This window comes from Lepisma saccharinum, chromosome 5 (genome assembly GCF_977018435.1).
Source record: "Lepisma saccharinum chromosome 5, izLepSacc3.1, whole genome shotgun sequence".
NCBI classification, from domain to species: Eukaryota; Metazoa; Arthropoda; class Insecta; order Zygentoma; family Lepismatidae; genus Lepisma; species Lepisma saccharinum.
In genome coordinates this window covers 52279055-52300789 of record NC_139233.1, presented here as the reverse complement: position 1 = coordinate 52300789, position 21735 = coordinate 52279055, and the positions used below count along the sequence as shown (strand labels likewise).

The following is a 21735-nucleotide window of genomic DNA, read 5'->3' as shown; positions in this document are numbered from 1 at the left end:
TTACGTTTTCTGCATTCATTATCGATAAAATATTAAAATATAACTGAGTTTTACATCCTCTAATCAGTAAATGTTGTCTGTACAAAGTGAAAGTTAGAATATGGCTGCCAAGCGCAGCGTCACAGCGAGTTCAAGCGTGCATCTGTCGCGCCTCTCTGCTCTTCCCTCCGACTCCACGTCTACCGCAAATTCAGACAACAGAGATTGGCTGAGTCCCGGATGGAACAGCGCTCTAGGTGACATCTGCTGCTGATTCGGACGCAACCCCGGCCACTTCTATTAGTCAGTGTTGCCCATTCGTAGGTTAGCTTCGCCTGTAAAATATCACATGATGAAATATTCTTCAGGTAAGTTGGCAACATTGAACCGCAATTGATGTTACCAGTGTTGTCAACTTCTATTTGTAGGTTAGCTTCGCCTGTAAAATATCACATGGTGAAATATTCTTCAGGTGAGTTGGCAACATTGAATCGCAATTGATGTTACCAGTGTTGTCAACTTCTATTTGTAGGTTAGCTTCGCCTGTAAAATATCACATGGTGAAATATTTTTGAGGTGAGTTGGCAATATTGAATCGCAATTGATGTTGCCAGAGTTGCCAATTCCCATTTGTAGGTTAGCTTCGCCTGTAAAATAATATGTGGTGAAATATTCTTGGGGTGAGTTGGCAACACTGAACCGCAATTGATGGCACTCAACCCGTGCACCTCCACTAGTCAGTGTTGCCAACTCCCATTCGTAGGTTATCTTTGCTTGTAAAATATCATATGGTGAAATATTCTTGGGGTGAGTTGGCAACACTGATCGCCAATTGATGGCGCTCAACTAAGCTGATTACACTAATCAGTATTGCTAACTCTTATTCGTAGGTTAGCTTCGCCTGTAAAATATCACATAGTGAAATATTCTTGAGGTGAGTTGGCAACACTGATCGCCAATTGATGCTGGTGAACCCGGCTACCTCCACTAATCAGTGTTGCCAACTCCCATTTGTAGGTTAGCTTCGCTTGTAAAATATCACATGGTGAAATATTCTTGGGGTGAGTTGGCAACACTGCGAGAAAAGCCTCAAGCAAGGTTGCCAGCTCCTTGTTTGAGGTTAGGTTAGACCGAAAAAGAAAAACCTTGGTTATTTTTTCGAGTAAGAGGTTGGCAACACTGTGTACCTCACTATACCTCATTTTCGGGCGCAGAACCCGTGCCACTGCACTACTCTGTAAGTTAGCTTCGCCTGTAAAATATCACATGGTAAAATATTCTTGAGGTGAGTTAGCAACACTAAACCGCAATTGATGTTGCCAGTGTTGCCAACTCCCATTTGTAGGTTAGCTTCGCCTGTAAAATATCACATGGTGAAATATTCTTGGGGTGAGCTAGCAACACTGCGAGAAAATAAGGCTCATGCCTTACGAGAGCAAACCGTTAACATACACCATAAAAGGCTACGCCTCGCTCGAGCTGGCAACACTGCAAGAAAATGAGGCTCGGTGAGATTCGCAGTATTGCCAGCTTTTTGCTTTAAATTAGGTTAGACCGAGATAAAAACCTTGGTGATTTTTTCGAGTAAGGGGTTGGCAACACTGCGAGCCTCACCGAGCCTCATTTTCGGTTGGCGAACCGGTGCCACTGTACTACTGTAGTCGTACTGTAATTTGTATTTTACACTGTGCAAGTGAGAAATTACAATAGCTAATGGTGAACAACTGTAGAATGCTATGGAGAACATAGCAAGAGATTCTTCTTGAAAACATCGTTAGAAAGAAGCTTTTCTACTGCTTGGGACAATCGCAACAATAACTGGTCAAATGGATAATGTCATGGATAATAGATAAACATAACGATACATCAATGCATTAACCAGGGTTCGAATCTGGATCCTCTGGTTTCGTGATGCTGACGGCTCCGGCCGGAGGACAGCAATTGAACACAAATTTAGAACAAAGGACATTTCTTGTACACAGAATATAGACAGTGGCGGCGAATAGGAGGAGCAAGAGGGCACTTGCAGCCCCACTATGGCCTTGTCTACCAAGAGAAAGTAAACTTTCCTTGCGCCCTCCTCCCCCTCTCAAGTTTTGGTACCCAATCGCTGAATATAGATATTCCAGGAATGCCAAAATATAACCTGCAGAAACAGCACTTCACTCTCCGAAACGAGAAGCATAGGGAGTAATTAGGGTGGGTGTGTCATGTCAGACCAAAGTTTGTCAAAATTAGTGTTGCCCACGGGACGAGACGGGACAGGCTTTTAAAAATTCGAGACGAGACGAGATTGACCATGTGTCATAAGACAAACGAATATTTTCGAGACGAGACAGCATCTCCACGAGACGAGACAGGCCAAAGTCTCGTCTCGTGGGCAACACTAGTCAAAATATCGTCAAAAATCTACTACATCTTGCGGGACGACGTGGAAGAATTTTAGGCACCATTAAGGCAGTATAAATACATCCCATTGCAATTTATGAATTAATATTCTTTTCTATTGATAAATTTTTAATAATTTACAGGTTACATGGTGATTGATGGGTTTGATTTATTTTAGTTAGCTTTCTGCCACTTATAGATAATCGTGACGATGAATGGACTGATGAGATAGATGAAGGGGCAATCAAAAACAGGGACGACACAACACCAGTCCCACAGAGGGTTATACTAGCTGTTAGCCCAGACGCCAGAGCCTCGCTAGTCTGCAAAAAGCAGTCCAGGATGTACTGCGTAGAAGCGAGGTTCACATTTGGGTGTCTCAAAAGTCCATCCCTTACACCCCTGTATAGGTTAAACTAAGAAATAGCAGTAACATTGGTCACAGGTGGTCACACAATAAAAACGTATTTAGTGAGAAGAGAAACATGACGGCATACAGACATTTTCAGTGATCTACAAAATAATGCAACAGAGACGTCCGGCACTTCATTCGTACTCACGAAAACCATAAAGAAAAGAAGAGGTTAGCAGCAGTTAGACCTACAATCTTCCATGTTTTTGCCAACATGAACGAGTTCTCTCGACAGAGTATCGCCCGCTCATGAGCCTACCAATTTTTCACCCACTAAAAACATCACGTACTTTGCCTAACTGCTCCCAGTGGGTGACTCGAGCAGAGGGCGCTGGGAAACGGACTGACTCCCTGTTGAAGCAGCTGACGTCCGGAGAAATGTGACCACACAGAAGCGGAACCGTGAGATCGAGAGAAATGCTAAATGCTGACAGGCTTTTTCCAACAACCTATGATTTTGTTCAGAAATGTTGATCATGAACTGTGCTCCTACTGAGATGCATGGCCCCCCACCCTCGAAAATGAATGTCTACCTACAAGGTATATATTTCACACGTAATTTCATTTCAGTCACAGTAATTTATGTTATGGAAGGAACATTATAATTTCAGACTGAAGCAGCTTTTCTTAGGGGACGTCACTATTATGGGGGAAAATATGCTTCCTTTGCCTCCCTGGAAAAGAAATTACTTTCCTTTCCCCTCCCTGGAAATAATCCTGCGGATGTCCATGTACCTGTGCCACTGTAGTTCCATTTCAGTCACTTTATTTCACTTCTCCATCTCTGCCTACTGAGCGGGACGATGAGGATGAATAATGACTTGCAATGGGAGATACATTGATTGATTTGGTATATTTTACTTCGCTTTTTCTGCGAAGATGAGTTCTTGATGTAAGTCCACTTTATGCACATATAGGCTAATCGGGACTGAAATACAGTTTAAAGTGGAATCCAAACCTCCACCGGGTGTCAAACCCGGGACCGTTGGCGTCTTAGAATGCTGTGTTAACCACTTCGCCACGAAGATCGGCTTGAAATAGGAGAGAACGTCACAGAAAAAAAAAAATATAAAATGTAACATGCTGATTCAGTTATCTAGACAGCACAAGTTTGAATCTTATCGAAAAATTGATTTATTGAAAGGCCCTGATGGATTAGTGGCAGTGGCGACGATTAGGGAGGGGGGAGGGCACTTGTTGCCACTTTTGCTCCTGCACTATGCTAAACCTTATGTACGAAGGGAAAGTAAACTGTTCTTGCCCCCCCCCCCCCCCCGTTTTGGAACCCAATCGCCGCCACTGGTTAGTGGTAACACTACGCCTTGTAAGCAAGGGGTCTCGGGCTTGATTTCTTTTATGGAGGCACATCGCACGATGTTTCGGATCCCACGTTAAATTGGAGGCGCATATTCCGATTAGCCTATCTAAGCTGGACTGCTGTGAATGCTAGTATGTATCAAAATGTTTTCTATTTTCAGGGATGTTCAATTGCTTGTTCATTATAGACCCCAAGCGCCATCTGTTGATTTAGTGTTCATTTACAAGATCTTTGCTTGATAGTGTTCTTGCCAGACTCATACAAGCCTGCCCCATCCCTCTTCATGCCGAAACTACAATGCTGCACAATACGAGGACGATGCCTATACTGTTTTTATTGTTATTTTACATATATATCAATATTGCAGTACTTAACATCGAACTACTGGAATTCCCTTTTGAGGCACATTTCTAAATTCTACCTCGATGTTTATTTTTACTTCTGGTGAAAGTAATACGACCTATTCGTTCCCACGTCTTTCCTCAGTAATTGGCACGTTACTTATGTTGAAAGTTTTTTGCTTGCATTGTCGCTACTTACTGTACTGTGTCATCACAAATTACGTAACGTTTGCGGAGAACAAAAATAGTAGGTTAGATAACAATGACCTTGCGCTGATTTTCATCATTTGCCTCAAAAACTGACAGCTTTTGGCCAACAAAGTGAAAGATACAACCGGAAACTTTGAAATGCACCGTCTGTTGAAAACAATGAATTGCAATCGCATTGATCGTTGCATTGTTGTAAAAGTCATGTGTGAAAAGGTGGCTGGTTATGTAATGCCGCCCAATTCTACGTGTGGAAAGTGCAGAAAAATCTTCAGTTTACAGTACCTCTATATGCTAATACGAATTATAGTGAAATACGAATATATCTGTACTGCAAATGCTCTTTATAGATAGATAGCTGATTTGTGCTATTTTCATGCTGTAAAAGCTGTAAAGTTATGTTAACATGTGCTGGGAAAGTTTGCTTCTATAATGCAACGTAATTTTTTAAAAAGTTTGACGCCGCGTTTCAGCAGCGTGGTGATGTACAATGCGGTTATTGGCAAATATTGTCTTGAGACAATATATCGAAGGCAAAAAAAAGGCCAGAAGTGAATTTATCTCCCACTCCTTGACAACACAGTTACAGTCGCAAATGTATTGTTGAAGTTTATCAGAAATAAATCAAAAAGTATGCTATAGCCTTCATACGTCTCGCACAAAGAGCTTGCTATGGAACAGGCCCTACCACAAGTTATTGTGTAGTTAGCCTCTTGAGACCATGCTGCCCCGTTTGTCGGAGCTACAAAGACGATAAGAAAGGGGCTGAAAAGGTTAGAAGGACAGTGGTTGGCTAGATCAGGATAAAGCCAAGAGGAGGGGGGATTAATCCATACGAATCCAAATTAGCCTCTCTTCTCTCTCTCGGATCCAAGCATTGGTTTATGTTGTACCCTAATGCAGGCTAGACTGTCCTGGATATCAGTAAAATTGAACGGAGGCTTCAACTCCCCTTGCAGACTGTTCCACAAAGCCAATGTTTATGGCACTAGATACCACCAATCGACAACAAGATCCAACTCCTCAAGTGACTATCGTTTCCAGTGCTGCCACAGGCTTGGTACAGCGTAGTATCGATCAATAATTAAATACATGCCACGTACAGTATGCCTTCAAAAAACAAGAAGTACCCGCAAGAGTCAAAAATTGCGATCACCTACCTTGGTGTGAAGGAATGCGAGCGACTTGTTGACGTTCTCTATCTTGTGGACTCGCATTTTGCCGTTGTTGGGTTTGCCAAGCTTTTCCCCGGAGATGATCTCCAGGAGTTTGAGCAATTTCTTTCCATCTGCTAGGTCCGTGAACAGGTCCTCCACCTCCATACGAGCCTACAAAACACAGAATGAAAAAATAAGTCCACACACAAAGTCATACTGTTATATGTTCCTACCCAAGACTATTAGAAGGCTGGTGACAGCCGTAGTTTCCACGGTTCAACGGACATCGCTGTACTGACAGTACGAGTGGTGTTGCAACATTCAACGAATATATTTATTCCGTTGAATAAAAGTCTATATAAAATCGGTTTCGCAGCTGCAAAGAGCTTCAAACCAATCCCAAGATCGTATTTGTAGGACTATCCAATATTAAGAAAAGTTGTTTCACACAATTGATAAGAACCTTCACTTATCCAATTTTAAAAATATGAAAATTAAGAATTGTATTAAAAACCTTTCTACCTGCACTGTCTTTAAATTTCATTACGATCGGACCACATGTTTTTTATTTATAGAATTTCAAAGAGAGCTGTCGTTTGGAAAACACCAAAAAACGGGCACTTCTCACGACGATAAAAATTGAAGGAATATACGATTTTTTTGGGGTTATCATAGATTAAAGCCGAATTGAATAAGCTAAATTTTGATGGAACTCGATTTTGTGTAGGTCTACTGGTTAATTTTTAATTGGAGTCCAAACTCCCGACAGTAGATCCTGAAATACTAACTTCCCTGTAAGACGTTATGTGTGTTGCCTAACTCTACGGCGATGTAATTTTGAATTTGAATAGTAAATTTTCAATGGAAAGTTCTGTCCCCGCCGCAGAGTTAGACAACACACATCATGCTTTAAAGAGTAGCGAGTATTTCAGGATCTAGGTGCTCAATTTTTATTGGCAGTGACTGTACGTACAAGGAAAACATGTATGAGTGTGTTGTAATAGTTCGAGTGGTCACTAACGCCGTGTTTACTTCTCATTACGGCCGCAGTCCATAGAGGTGATGACACGAATGTACCTGCACTGACGAGAAAAACGGTTGCGTTCCGTCTTTGCAAAATTAACAAGCATTCTGTTTAAATTTAACGGTACAATATTGTAAATGTTACGATAACTTCTCTCGTTTGAGATTGTAGCAAGCTAGACTGTAAAGTATACGAAAATTTCATATAAACTAAATTCCTTTTGCTATGCGACTTATTCACACATTCCAGTCTAGCTATCGATTTTAATTAGTATTTTTACACCAAAATGTTCGAAACAATATCGAGATCTATGCGAGAACGAGATGGGACGAGGCCTAGCCAAATTTCGTCTCGGTACATTGGTATGCAATAAGCAACCAAACCAGTACTATTGCAACATAGTTCCACCTCGTAGGGAATGACCATCTGAGGGGATCAGTTGACCCAAAGGTATTCTCATTAGCGTTATCTAAACATTAAATTACCGACTGTTATTAGTTCATGGCAAGGGGAGGAGGAAAAAGAGAATGAACTCCTCAGAGGAGACAGGTTCTGCAAGCAAGCAAGAAAAAGAGAGCAGACACATGCGCCGGACGAAACACCTGTGATCAGTGAGAAAGAAACGGCAGACTTCACCAGACAATACTCTTCTTTTTCAAAAGCTTTAAGGTGGGTGGCCACGAGCCCTGAATTTCGCATGGGTCATATCCTTCGGTCTGCGATGCAACTCCAAAAAGTCAAGTAGGTCCTTCCCTTCAACAGTGCTCCAGGAAATGTCCTGCAAAATGTGTTACTGATAGAGACTAAAGTGTGTACCGACGCAGCCAGAAGTGTATCTGTAATACATTGACTGGGGCAATTTAAAAGTATACCCTGAAATACTGATAAAATTAATGAATCAAATTGTACCAAAAACAAAGTTATACTTTATAGAAGATACATGGAAACTTTTACACATTTTCAAGAAAGAAACATTCTGTTTGGAATCAGGGTGAACCACTGTGTGGGTTGTTGATTCTTGCAGGCACAAATGCATCGGCTGAAAGTGTTTTTGATAATGAATAATATTTGGATAGCTCATGAGACTAGCCTTAAGTTAAAAGCTTGATATTTCATAATTATAATTACCAAATTAACAAATATTATTTCATATTTGTGTTATATATGTGTCTTTGCGTGTTGTGAATTGGGGAGGGGTTGATGAAGAAAGCATTTTGAAACTTCGAAAACTATTGTTTGTTTGATTGGGTATATATTTTTTCGTTATTGTCACTTTTGGCTAATCGCAAAGATGAGGATGAGTGATGATATGATGATTGGTGAAGGGACACTCACAAAGAACACCCATGGCCAGGGTTGGCCCGGCCGGGCCCAGCCCAGTTTTCCCCACGCGGGTTTTTTTTTCTTCAGAAAAACCCACCTTGAAAAACCCCATCAAAAAACCCACTCAAAATGTTTTTTTTTCTTCAGAAAATGTAAATTATTGTTTTAAATAATTGAGAGGTTCCAGAATTGTCAACAGTTTGAGAAAACTTGTAAAATAAAGGCTTTGCCAAGCTTATAGTACTTAAAATAATTAATGTGATGATACCAGTCACAGTGGTGTTTTCTTTCAGGATATTTTTCTCAAATCATGTTAGAAACTGACTTTTAACAGAAATAATGCGAACATATATCCAAGAAACAAAAAATCAAAAGGGTCTGAAATATTTGGATAAAATATTGAACGAACAAAGCTTATAATTTTGAAGTGTGGTAGCATTTTAGATATCAGTCACTTCCTATGTGGGCAAGCCACATAGTTTCACCTGTGCCGATCAACTTTTACAATAAATTTTTCCATGTATAAAACATTACACAGGAGAATTGAGTTCATTTTATTGAAATGTCATGAAAGTAGAATAAAGTTAACTGTGGTATATTTAAACCAAACACTTTTCAAATTATTCATTTCATTTCTCAAAATTTAGTATGTGTGCAAATGTTCTGTTTTCTTTCCAATGCCTTGCACTGAGACAGTGACCCCTTCATCCCTCCCGCCAGTTCAGTGCATTGATTGAACGCAATGGGTTGTTTGCCCATGTAGGATAAATGTTATTTGTGATTAGGAGCTCTATACACAAGAAGTCGAGCACTCTCATAATCTACCACAATTTCTTTTTTCCTTAAAAATAGGGGGTCTGGGGTATCCAAGTAAAAACAATGCAAACGTATACTTTCATATTTTGGACATTTTTGAAATTTTCAAACCTTTTTAGAGACTACAATTCCGAGCTTTGTGCATAAAACTTTCAGGAGCATTGTGACATCAGTTGCACTGTAAATTGACAATAAAATTATCGAAACAAAATGCACGATTTAGGAGGCGCATGGGTGGGGTGGATTATTGGGATTAGACCTAGAATTTAAAGTGGCATCCAAACCATTGTAAAAGTTCCTCCATCGGAAATCGAACCGAACACCCTTCAGAACAATAATGAAACGTCCTCGGACACAACTGTGCCGGATATTGACTCAAAGAATCTTCCCAAGGATATAATAACAATAAATTTACTTATTTACTTAACTCTTCTTTAACGCGGTGGAGATTAAGGCTTGTGCCTTGTCTTGCACTCAACCACAACCCTTCTCTTGATCTGCATTACATCATCATATTATTCACACAAACCAAAGAACAGTTTTATATACTTGCTGAGAAACCTGGTGGAAAGAGACCTACATGAATTTCAAGACGAATATGGAACGCCGGCCCCTGTGGCAGAGTGGTTAGCACATCGCGCTATGACGCCAGGGGTCCTGGATTCGAATCCCGGCCAGGGCATGGATGTTTGAGATTATCCATTCATCAATTTCATCATGTCATCACTCATCCTCATATTCGCAAATTAGCCAAAAGTGGCACAAAAAGCGAAGTAAAATAAAGCAAATCAATCAATGAATCACGAACATGGAACGACAATATTGTGATAGACCTGAAAAAAATTGATAAGGATGGCAAAGAGTGAATTGTTGCCTAGTGTAGGGAGAAATGAAAGACAGCCTGAGAACTTTTTCACACTATCCGATGTGGCCGGTCAGGTTTGGGTCCGGATGGGAGGTCGAACATTGTGTGAATTGCCCTTTTCACGTTCACCCGGTTCCGGTCCAAATTGACGCCGGAGAAGTCGACTGGGCTATTCGGGTCCCGGAAGCCGCAAGGAGGGATGTGTGAAGTAAGCATATAGGAGTCTATTCGAAAATACTGGTATACCTCTGGGAGTCTGAACCAATGATGTTCCTGACCCAGAAAAAAATTTACCTGTAGTTTAAAAAAAAAAATACCTTTTCGATCTTAAAATTCCCTCTTTCACAAACAATAAAGAAAAATAAAATAATAATAATTGAGATAAGATCTAGGAAGGTGCACGATTAATTTTAAGGGCGTGAAGGCATTATGCCTTAGTGAACACTTTTATGCGTGCGTGTCACCATAATATTGATATGTTAATTAGGAGTGAATAAATATTATACTACAAGATGCGCTTGATTTATTTCCTTTTCTAGTAAATTTACGAAATTTGATTTACCGTGAGATTTCACTATTAATTAAACTTATAACTTGAAATTTCTTATACTTTTTATTTTAATTAACCAGCCGAGTTCAGATTGAAACGAAATACTTTAAATCTGGGCCTCACGCTCCACTAGAAGCGTGAGTCAGAAATCTAAGCATTAGAATAGCGCATTAATGCGTGACGTCTAATTTCCCTCTTGCATATTTTTGGATATTTCTCCTCTTTCTTGTAATTTTCTGTTCCAAAATTCCACGTTCCTGGGAGAGTCCCTGCTGGGAACAACACTGGTCTGAACGAAAGTGGTCGAAGAAGGATGTTATTGCTTCAGGATTTTGCCAGGTTCCTCACAATCAAAAAGTGTGAAAACGCTGTTACGTTGCTGTGGCAATTAATATTCGGGTTTAAGAATGCCAGATAGACAGAAAGAAAGTTCAAAAAGACCAGTTCGGTGATAATTGTTCATTGAGAGCAGACTGACTACCACTCAATGCAGAGGTGCGTGAGGGGAGACGGACGCATCCATCCGGGAACGAAGGTGGAAGTCTGACGTGAAAAATACGGACGGGAGAGCGAGTCAATGACTTTGGCAACGCGCACATTCGCTATTGTTGTTCGCATCTTTTTGCCCCACCCCTTCCGCGGAGATCCGCGAAAAGGGGAGCGTGATTCAAACTGCGAACAAAACAACTCCTCTCTCGTTCCCCGCTTGTATCGAGAGAGGAAACTGGTTGGTCACGTGGCAGGCATTCAGAGAGCCGACGAGGGCTACACCCCGACCGGAGGAGCAGGGAACAAGATTTGCTCGTCTGGACCACTCTTGGAGACCAGTGTTGGCACATGCCGCTGTTTCGATTTCCCTCACTTTCAAAATTTAAGAAATTCCTCTCACAAATAACAGTTTCACAGCGTTCTTTTTTTTTTTTTTTTTTTTTCGGGTGATGCCGTCCTTATCAGCAACGCCGCCCCACCCCCTTCGGCTAGTCGGCACCCCCCCACCAGTAAACAAGAAAATCTAGATAAATTAATCCCAATTAAGATCAAATATACATTTTCTATAGTGTTTCGGTATATCCTAAATATATAGGGCCTCCCCCATGGCGCAGTGGTAGCGTCATTGCCTTGTAATCAAGGGGTCCCGGGTTCGATACCCGGTGGAGGCACAAGTGGTTCGGATCCCACTTTAAACTGTAGGTCCAGTCCCGATTAGCCTTACTGTGCATAAAGTGGACTTAAAACAAAAACTCAAAAAAAAAAAAAAAAAAAAAAACTCAAAATATCCTAAATATGAATGCCTTCCAGAAATTATCCACTCTCAGCCTCCCCACTCATTTGTTTCTGACTCTCGTATTCATCTTCAGACGTCAATATCTTTCAAACAAATAATCTAGGTAAATAATAATAATAATAATAATACCCTGCCGTCTTCCTGGAACAAACTGCTGTTAAAACATGTATCACATAACCCCATTCATATTTAAAATGATGGGACTTGAATCCAAAATGACAACCATGACTATTGTGATAATCAAAAAGTGTCCCTTCTTCGGAAGACTAGGGACAGACTTTTGACTCACCTTGTATCTACACACAAACACACACAGAGAGAGAGCGAAAAAGAGAGGAGGGGGGGGGGATCGCAAAATGTTGTTCCACATTACAATGCACAAAACTCCTTAGGGTGTAAGGGGTGGCCCTTCCACGTAGTACACCCAAATGTCAACGTCCCTTCTATGTAGTACACCCTGGACTGCATTTTTGCAGACTAACGAGGCTCTGGTGTCTGGACCTGTAGCAGGTATAATCCTCTGTAGGACATGTGTTGTGTCGTCCGTATATGTTTGTGATCGTCCTTTCATCTTTTCATCTTATCACCATTCATTCTCATCTTCACGTTTAGCTCAAATTGGCAGAAAATATAAGTACAATAAACTAAATCTATCTAAAAAGAAACTAACTTCTTCTCTTGCATTTCTTTCTACAAACAATCAATGTAAATAAACTACTTGAAAACTACAGAGTATTGTTTGAATTCAATTGCGATTTTAATCTTGTGAAAATGAATTAAAAGTGAATCTCACGCTTCCAATGATAAAGCATTCGTTCGGAGGCTCACTGGTGGGTTTTCTTAGTTAGTAGTTAGAGAGGGATTTTTAAAATCTGCTGAAGAGAATCCACTCCCTCAAAAGTCTGGCAACACTGCTGCGAAACGGAGACTTCCCTCCCCTCCCTCTTCACGTAACAATCGCCAAGAGATGATTCTTGACCATTCATGCATTCACACTCCTCCATTGAAGAGGCTGTGTTTGGGCGAAACTTGAATCCTTATAGGGAAAGAGTACGTGTCCGTGGAGGTTTTTAAAATTAGCTTCGCACCTGTACAAATTGCCAATTGTGCCCTTTTTACAGGTGTCTTTGACCTACCTACTTAGCAGCGCAAATGTCTATTGGGAGAGAACCAACCATAATGGTAGAAGTGGTATCGTTGGATTATTTTCGGAACATCTCCAGCTGGCCAAACAGGTCTAACTATCGAGCCTACCAATAGCGTAGAACATTAACAAGAAGGTTAGTGATAGGTGGTGGGTTCAGGTGACATTAGCGCGGGTCACTTGCTGATTGGATGTTTCAAGAGTTATGACTCGCTCCCAAGCTGCAAGTGCAGAACAGCAAGAGCTGTTACGAAAATCCAAGACTATTAGAAGTGACGAAAATCATCTCGCACTACAACTGTGAGGGTTTTGAAAGTCCCCTCTAACCGTTTGGGAAGGTTATTCTTCAATGCCGCAAATTTAGCATCTTTCAGCTCAAGTTCCTACAAGAGAGAGATATATATGCAGGAATGGTAGGTTATTGCAATTGAGTCACACACCGGCCAAAGAGTTCCAAGATGGAGCAGAAAAAATAATATTCCCCATGTCGGGTGTGTTTTACATTATATTTCAAAGCACGGTCTAGAACCAGAGGCCCAACACAAATTCAATGCAGAATCAATAAATGCCTACGTATGCTCATCAACTTAAGTTATTGGAAGAGATGGTATGAGATGAGAAGAGACAACATGGAATGTGATGGGATGGGATGAGATGAGAAAAGGTTGGATAACAAGATAAGGGAACGAAAGGGAAAACTTTTTTAACCTTTCGAACAATCTTTCAGAATCTTGTAGGAAAGTTTAAGGAGAAAGGACCATACGATTGAAATCAACGAGATCTTAACACTAATTGAGTTCGTTATAGTTTCTTACTCGAAAGCCGAACTCAGTGGACGAGTGGTTAGCACAGCGCGCTACGGCACCAGGGTCCGGGTTCAAATCCAGGCCTGGCCATAGGAGTTCCTTCATAAATTGAGTGTTGGGAAATTGCATCGTTCAGCACACCAGCCCGTAAGAACGTTCACACTATTGCCCTCTTTACACGCCCTTTGAACTACTTAGAGGGCTACCAGCCACATTTCACGTTTACTACATTATATAGCATGGCACATTTCACAGTTTAACGTGTAAAACGGTGTTTGAATTATTGTGGCACTTACAGCGTTTACCAATTGTAGTCTTCAATTTCATCATATCGTCATCCATCCTCATGGCTGCGATTAACCAAAAGTGGCAGAAAAGCTATGTAAAATAATCAAATTCATTCATGCGTAGTCGAAAGCTGTTATGTAGCACACAGTATTCATTAAAGCATTCTGATGATTTGTTACTCATACCGAGCTCAAAAGCCCCCTCAAAATTAATCCTGGGTGAAGCGGCCAGTACGCACCTGGTCTAGACTACATAACAAGACAAGAAAATAACAAATATGACTGCAAGTGAAACTGCACAATATTGATATCGTGTTCATGCCTCCTATAAATGACCAATACATTAACCGTGATTGTGAATGAGATCATTTACTTAAAATTTGGTTGGTGTTAACAGTCTGGTTACCTCAATTTCTGCTCATGATCTTAGATTGTTCCTAAAATTTTACTAACAAAAATACAACCTAAAATTTTACTAACGAAAATACGATGTCCATATTCACATGCAAGATTATTGTGGTCTGAGTAGGAGTGTATCTTTAAACTTTTCTGTCACTGATTCCACAAGTTCATTCCCGAGCTAGCTATAACATCCCACACCTGCAACGCTAAGTGGTCAGTCCAGTTTCCACCATCATGCATCACCAATGTGCCTGACAGTTTCGCAGTGCAAGGGCTATTAGCTGAAAAAGAGCGGAATGTGCGTGCTCCAACGCCTAGACCTGAGAAGATTGGCAAGATTATAGTGAACGCTGTAAACTTAACGATGCGACTCCGTGGTTGAAACTTTCAAAATAAACTGCTAGGTTGTGCTAGATATGCAACTAGTGGCGGGCAGCTTTAAAAGTATATAGGCTCGGCGATTTTTACATGTTCCTGATGAGAAAAAATGTCTTGTATCGAATTGTAAACGCCAGTCTCGATTCATAAATAACAAAAAAATAAATCAATTCACAAACCACAATCCCTTTCTAGTCTACAAATATGAGTTGTCAGTTTTATTTTTGCAATTACATTAACACTAGAACGGCGAGAGAGGTCAAAAGGACTTTAATCGTTACTTTAACAACTATCTGGCTTTTCTTCTCGAAATTTTGTGACTTTTCATAATTCTTTGTCCTTATATAGTCAATATAATTTGTTTCTTTGAAACTTCATGTTATACCCCTAGAATAGCGGGAGGGGTCAATTTGACCCTTGTAAAGTTTCATTTATGCGTGCTGCACTGCCATATCAGCGTTAGGTTGCGGTTCCTGTGTCATCCTGTCTTGAGCATGTTTCAATTTGTCACAGTTTACATGTCGTCAAGTAAGTAGTGTTCTTGGACCGTGAAGGACGTCTCCGAACATGTCGCGTCAAGTTACATTTTCTGGTGGTGAAATGTTAGTATTCTAGAACGCTCTGTTGTTGATTGTTACAAATTTTATTTTTAATCAAAGTGTATCACAAACCACCTAAACACTGAATATAATACATATTGGAAAGAAAATAATATAAATTAAAAATAAGTTCCCATTCTAAAATAATTAGAATTTTTAAATGCATTTCTTATGAGGGGTCAAAATGACCCCTTTCCTCTGTTCTAGGGGGTATCAGATTCTTCGTCGTTCTAGTGTTAAACAACAAATAATACCTGTCTATCAAAAACAGACACACTTAACTGAATACGTCACAGTGAATCAAAATATGGCGCAGAAACCTGGGCGCTACGAAAAAGTGAGAAAACTGACTGGAAGCTGTAGAAATGTAGCTATGGCAAAGGTTGGAGTGTGTGAAATTGTCAGACAAAGCACTGGTAAGAGTCGGTGAAAAGAGAACAATGTGGGGAGTGATCAGAAAAGAAAAAAAGGTTAGCTTTGATACCAGCTAGAAACGTACTGCTTGCTACAAAATGCATTGAATGCATGAAAGGCCTGTACGACACGATTCCAAACAGCACAGGCAAGGATACGGAAATTTATTTAAAGGACCTCAGACGGAAGGTAACACATGAGGGAAACGGCTGAAATGGCTACCCGAGACTTAAAATCGGTCCTTGAACTTCTTCCCTAACCACCTACATCACGCTGGTGCAGACTTTTTGTTTACTGTATACACACTATGTGTTATGTGAAAAAAAGTGGCAGGAAAAGTGAAGAGAAACTTTACAGATGAGTCTATTCTTTTGACCCAAGTTCAACACGTTATCTACAAATACATCGTGTACAAAGACAAATTGGAATTAACCTAACATTATAGCGCACATCCGGATAGTGCGCAGCTTCTTCGTTCACATAGAGGTTTATATAAGGGAAGTAATATCAGAAGGGGACCTCGTTGGAATTGCGATGATGGTACATTCGGTAGCAATTTTTCAAAACGGTTACTTCGGCTACTTAAACTTGGATCGTTCACAAATAAGATACCAAGTATTTCAGCGGCACAGGTCAAAGCAACGATACACTATCTTTGGAATGATTATAATTTGCTAAAGTTGAAGCGTTATTGCAATTTTTGCTCTCTTTATATTTTCATATCAGATGTGAGAGAACAGAGAAATGATTACGTATCTTGATTAGGGGACCGTCTTGTAAAACGGCAGCCACAGGATGAACTGAACCAACATTCCTAAGCCAGCAATATTACTACCGCAGAAACATATGACTTTCAATTGCCCCTATCCTGTTAAGATCAGTATGCAATTGTCAGATGTGTATGTGTGTTTGTATTCTTGTTATTTAGCGTCGCTCTCCTGCCCCTTTTGGCTAATCGCGACGAGGAGGATCAGTGATGATTAGATGCAATTGAAGAAGGGGCAGTCACAAAAATAATCATGCCCAAGCCGAGATACGAAACAAGAAATTTTGAAGGAGAGATTGAAATTGGAAAACTATTTTTGAAATCAGCACTTCATCTTATTGCACAAAACCACTTGTCAGGCTAGAAACGCCAATCTACGGAGAATTAAATTTTACATGTCTGGCACTTTGAAAAGTTGCCGCACTGATGCCATTCTCTTCGGGAAATCAAGAGTTTCTTGCTCTGAAAAAATAAAAACGGACTTTAAATAACTGAGACAGTAGACAAGCATTAATAACAAGACTGTCGTAAATGCTATCTTGATCCGCTAGTAACCCAATTACGTGCAAAATCCTTGGAATTCTTTCTTTTCTTTTGTTTAAAGGCTGATAACGAACTGCTGATGAAGAAAGTACGCCAAGATTCAACGTTAAAACAACCCTGATAATAATCTTGGGATCACAACGACATCTATATCTAACCGACACGGATTTTCTCCAAGATATAAGTGAATGCAATTGCATCCAATAAATAACCTACTTTGCAGCTGTCATAATGGAACGTAAGGAGAGGGATTGCAGTATTATGATAACAATAATTAAGTGGTTTGCTGATATAAAAAAAGAGGGTTTAATGAAAAATAATGAAAGTTGCAAAAGTATACATTTCTTAGAGACGCTATCGAAAACAAAGCTTTACTGTTACGCGGCAATATTAGTGTTTATACAGCGTGATCGAAATGATATAATGCACCTCACATGCCCCGGCATAAAAACAGGTCAGCCTGCTTTCTTCGCATCACGTATTTCCGTGATGGCTTATGGATGCGCTGATAGGAGAAGAGGTTACTGTTGCGTCACATCTCTCACGGCCTGTTCAAACAGATCATGGAAGACGTAAGAACAAACAGCATCGTGATGGAAATGGGATAATTAATCTTTGGTCACACAGATCTATGTTCACTACACCATCCGAATATCTTGTATGTAAACACTAGATCAAAGCGGTGGTGCATCTTAATAATTCGAACTTTGAATCTCAGTCATCGAAACATGTAGCTTACCACGACGTGCAATAAATTGAAATTGTAGCGTGAAAACATGGATGAGAGGTGCCATTAAAGACAGCAGATTAAGTGGTCTGTGCATCGTGAAAAAGCACAAAAAGACAAAGAACTGTTCGTCATTGATGTTTATGGAAAGAAAGCAACTCGAATCAAGTTTCTATTTAAATAGTGCCAAGCCAATAGTGCAAAGCCATAAGAAATATTTGTGACGAGCTGCTCTTGTTTTTGCGTGCCCAGTTTAGCTTCCAACATTTCCACCTTGTTCTCTGCAGACAAAAACAAGAGAAGCGTTACACAATTTAATATTTGAAATTTTATTTAGATAAGATGAAACATGGCAAATACAATTCTCACGTTCACCACAATTAAGTAATTTTGTTTGTTATTGGCGAGGATTTCCGCCTCAATTTACACGTGCTCTTATGGGCTTTGGCTCCTTTGCCTATTTACGCCTGCTGGGCGAGGTTCAATCCGCATAGGGCAGGAAATTGTATCAGCCGCTCTAGTGAAGTGACATCATACTCTTTGGTTACCATAGGCGTGGAAGGCCAATGATAGATGCAAATTTTGCCTGGTAGTCCGTGAGTGGTTGTGATTTCGATCGTAGTTTGTGGCCATAGTGTGAAATACAGGAAGAAAGAGAAAAATCAGATATTTCATTATTTGATGAAACGGTTGTGTTGGCATGGAGTTAATAAAGTACGATTAACTTCTACAGTTTGACAACTCATTGTGACTCACAAGGGACAACATTGCGAAGAAAAGCATCGAGTGCAGAAGCAATGTATAATTCATTAACAAGAAACGACGCCTCACACTGGTATATGAATAACAAACTCTTCGAAATTTGGGAGCATGGGAAGAAAAGTAAGTTATGGCAGTTGCAGAATGCGGTTGCTTGTTCTATTATACTGTAATTCTGCTGTTTTGAAATATCTGTAGATTAATCTGGACGATGAGGGTGATGGTACAAAAACCCACAAAACTGCTCTTTGGTTGTGTCTGTATATGGTTATTTAAAATCATTTTTCTACATTTCAATTAATTGCAAGTACGAGGATGAACATGCAGCCTTGGAACGAGTCAATCAGCAGCGACGTTCCACAACATGCGTTCGCTTGATGAAATCCTCAAGCGACACGTGTCGCCTGTCGTTTACATACATACTGTATGTCTAAACTACTGCACACGTGTCTATACTGTAGCCTATATATTAACAAACTTTACCTTCTGCAGGAAGGAGTTCATCCATTTTGTGAATGTCTTTTTCTGGATGTGGAGCCGCTCCTCCTGAAGGGCTTTTATGCGCCCTGTCTCAAACTTCAGGGCGTCTTCGCGCTGTGTCATGTTGCCAGGTTCCGGATGACTGAGGCCTCGTTCATACTGGGCTGAAAAAAAGAACGAAATCAAAATGTTAGTATATTATTAATGATATACGCTAACGAATAAGTTGCACAATAAATTTTAAAACAATAAAATATATACCAACTTATAAGTAGCACTATAATCAATAACTTAGACAAACCAATAAAAATCAGCATGTCTTCTTCGCAGAGCTCCTAAATTCGCAACTTAAGACGGATATTTTCAACGCTGTAATGCTTTAATTTACTAATATATACTAATCATTATCATCATCTTTGTCACTTATACTATATTTATTTGTTTATTTGTTTGGAGAATTTCGGATACAAAGAAGCCAACATGAAGAAATAACAAGCATAAATCTAATATGGCGCATCTTAACCAACTAATGTTCTAGTTTCAAGGATTAAAGGTGAGTACCAAGAAAATATATCTACATTTTCTGAAAGTTTACTACGAGAACATGAACCAAAATCAAAGACAAAAGCTTACTTTTTGTGAAACAATATTGGTGATAAAGCACAAAGCCAAGAAAACAACTGAAATGTGTTCTCATTCTTTGCTCCCGACAGGCTTCAAAATACAGCACGTTCAATTGGTAGGGCACCAGCCTGACACGCGAGAGACCCGGGTTCGATGAGAGAGAGAGAGAGAGAATATTTCCGACGATATCCCTGTAGAACATCAACCACCTTCAGGGTATTTCCAAAGTTTCATTACGGTAGATTTAAAGTCTGTCATGTTAAAAAGCGGACAGATTTCGCGTGAAAAACATTTCAAAGTTTTTCCTGTACAAATTGTAGCTCGTATAATGTCCTACCACTCCTGTTCTTAAATTCTGTAAGCTCTAAAAACGCAATCCACACGAAGTTTTAAAAAATGTCAAAATAGGCAAAAATGTGGAAATCTATTCGAATTGTTACTCAGGACATTTTGAACGACATGTATATTGTTTTCTTATAAAGCAGTTCTCGAAAGTACATGAAAGTTATCTTATTTTTTGTGAGGGGGGGGGGGGGGAGAAAACATCGTTAGGTATTTTTTAATATTTTTTTTTCTTAAGTTAAAATGTTTTCAACTGCATTTTGATCCTTCACGGTCACATCATGCATTCGTATTTGCTTCTTTCAAAATACTACAATGGAAAATCTTTTTACTTCGGTGCAAGTGCAAAGAGGGAGAGTGCGGTGTTCTTGTACGTACCTGGTTGCAGATAGGAACAAACCGAACACGTAACAAGACAGCATTTCACGACCAGGTAGTATTTGCAATCAAATCCATTGGAAAGTTTTCCAAGACGGCGTGATTATTCCAGCACGCGCTAATTTCCGAAGATATCACCTGTCGATCAGCAATCACAGCTGGGATATCACGAGTAGCTTCCAGCATACACGTACTGGAAGTTCGGAACGATAGGTTCTCCAGGAATTCCTGTTTGACAATCACAGACAGACCTCCGGCAATTCATACGGCCTCCTTTTCTCATCGTCAATATAAGTATGTGCATAAAACATAATAGACTTTACTTCGAACTTCTGATATATTAGGGGCATTCCACGAAAAGTAAATAACAAAATGAATTAATATGGAAATTATTACTTATTACTTGCATTAAGGTTTAGATGTTTGTGAATACATATAATTTGAACATTTCACCAATAAAAGTTACTAGCATCTGCAGCCTATATGCTTCACAGACAAATGAAGTCAGAATTTGCTAAATTTTTAAAGTGTCACACACGTAACGCACTTTTGTTAATGCTTTTCATGCATTCAGCGTATGCCATCATAACCAAGTTATTTTTCATTTGTTAGCAGACACCATAAAAAAAAAAGGTAAAATGTTCCCCTGCGCATAGCACCACGCCATGAAGGCGTATAGGGGGTGTGGGGGTAACGCCCCACACTTTCTTGATCCGGTCGTGAGTGGGGGTGATGTGATCAGCATCACGCCCCTGACCGCCTTTACCCCCCAGGGTTTCCCCCAGGTACCCATGTTATTCGACGCTGGGTGTGCGCCGGGGCCGCTTCCACCATTAGAAAAGTTCCCGGATTTGAACCGGTAACGCGTCTGACTACCATGCTCAAGCAGACACCATAAAGTACTTCATAATTCTATGAAATCAATTCATTATGAATATTTTATCCAAATATTCTAGAAACTTAAATATTGTGTATAAATGTCACACGTAACGCTGGAATGGCCCATTACCAACAATGATCGAATTTTACATTACGTAGGAGGCAAACATTAGACATTTCTTTCTCCACATTCAGATAGAAGTGAATCGTCACAACAATACTATTTAATGCAGGCTTGGCCAATCCGTTGTTTATGGAAGAGCGTTCTCGTTTGTGCGTAAGTGTAGACTGCAGAGTGAGCAGCGGTGCTGTAGCGTTGTAAGAGAGGACGGAAAGAAGCGATGCGGGAAGCTTCTTCGGTCCCGGTGCAACGGAAAATCTCTCGTCATGTGATTCGTGAGGAACAGTGCTGTGTGGCATTGCATCCATGACAGAAGAAACAGTAACGATAAAAATATCTCTAAAAACTATAACTATTCCCAAATTAACTTCTAAATACGTATTAATTGTAAAACTGTCACGTCATTAGTGCTGACGACCTT

General features: G+C 40.0%; 1 protein-coding gene across 6 annotated transcripts in view; it reads right to left on the bottom strand.

Annotated features, from left to right (window-relative positions):
- kst (spectrin beta chain, non-erythrocytic 5 kst) overlaps positions 1-21735 on the bottom strand; it is a 372152-nt gene that overhangs the window by 248844 nt on the left and 101573 nt on the right. For all 6 annotated transcript variants that reach the window (XM_083122546.1, XM_083122542.1, XM_083122545.1 and 3 more), the window contains exons 2-3: positions 18974-19134; positions 5806-5973 (exon numbers count right to left, since the gene is read on the bottom strand). In XM_083122546.1, the coding sequence (XP_082978672.1) occupies positions 5806-5973; positions 18974-19093 (288 nt within the window). In that variant the 5' untranslated portion in view covers positions 19094-19134. The remainder of the gene's footprint in view (positions 1-5805; positions 5974-18973; positions 19135-21735) is intronic.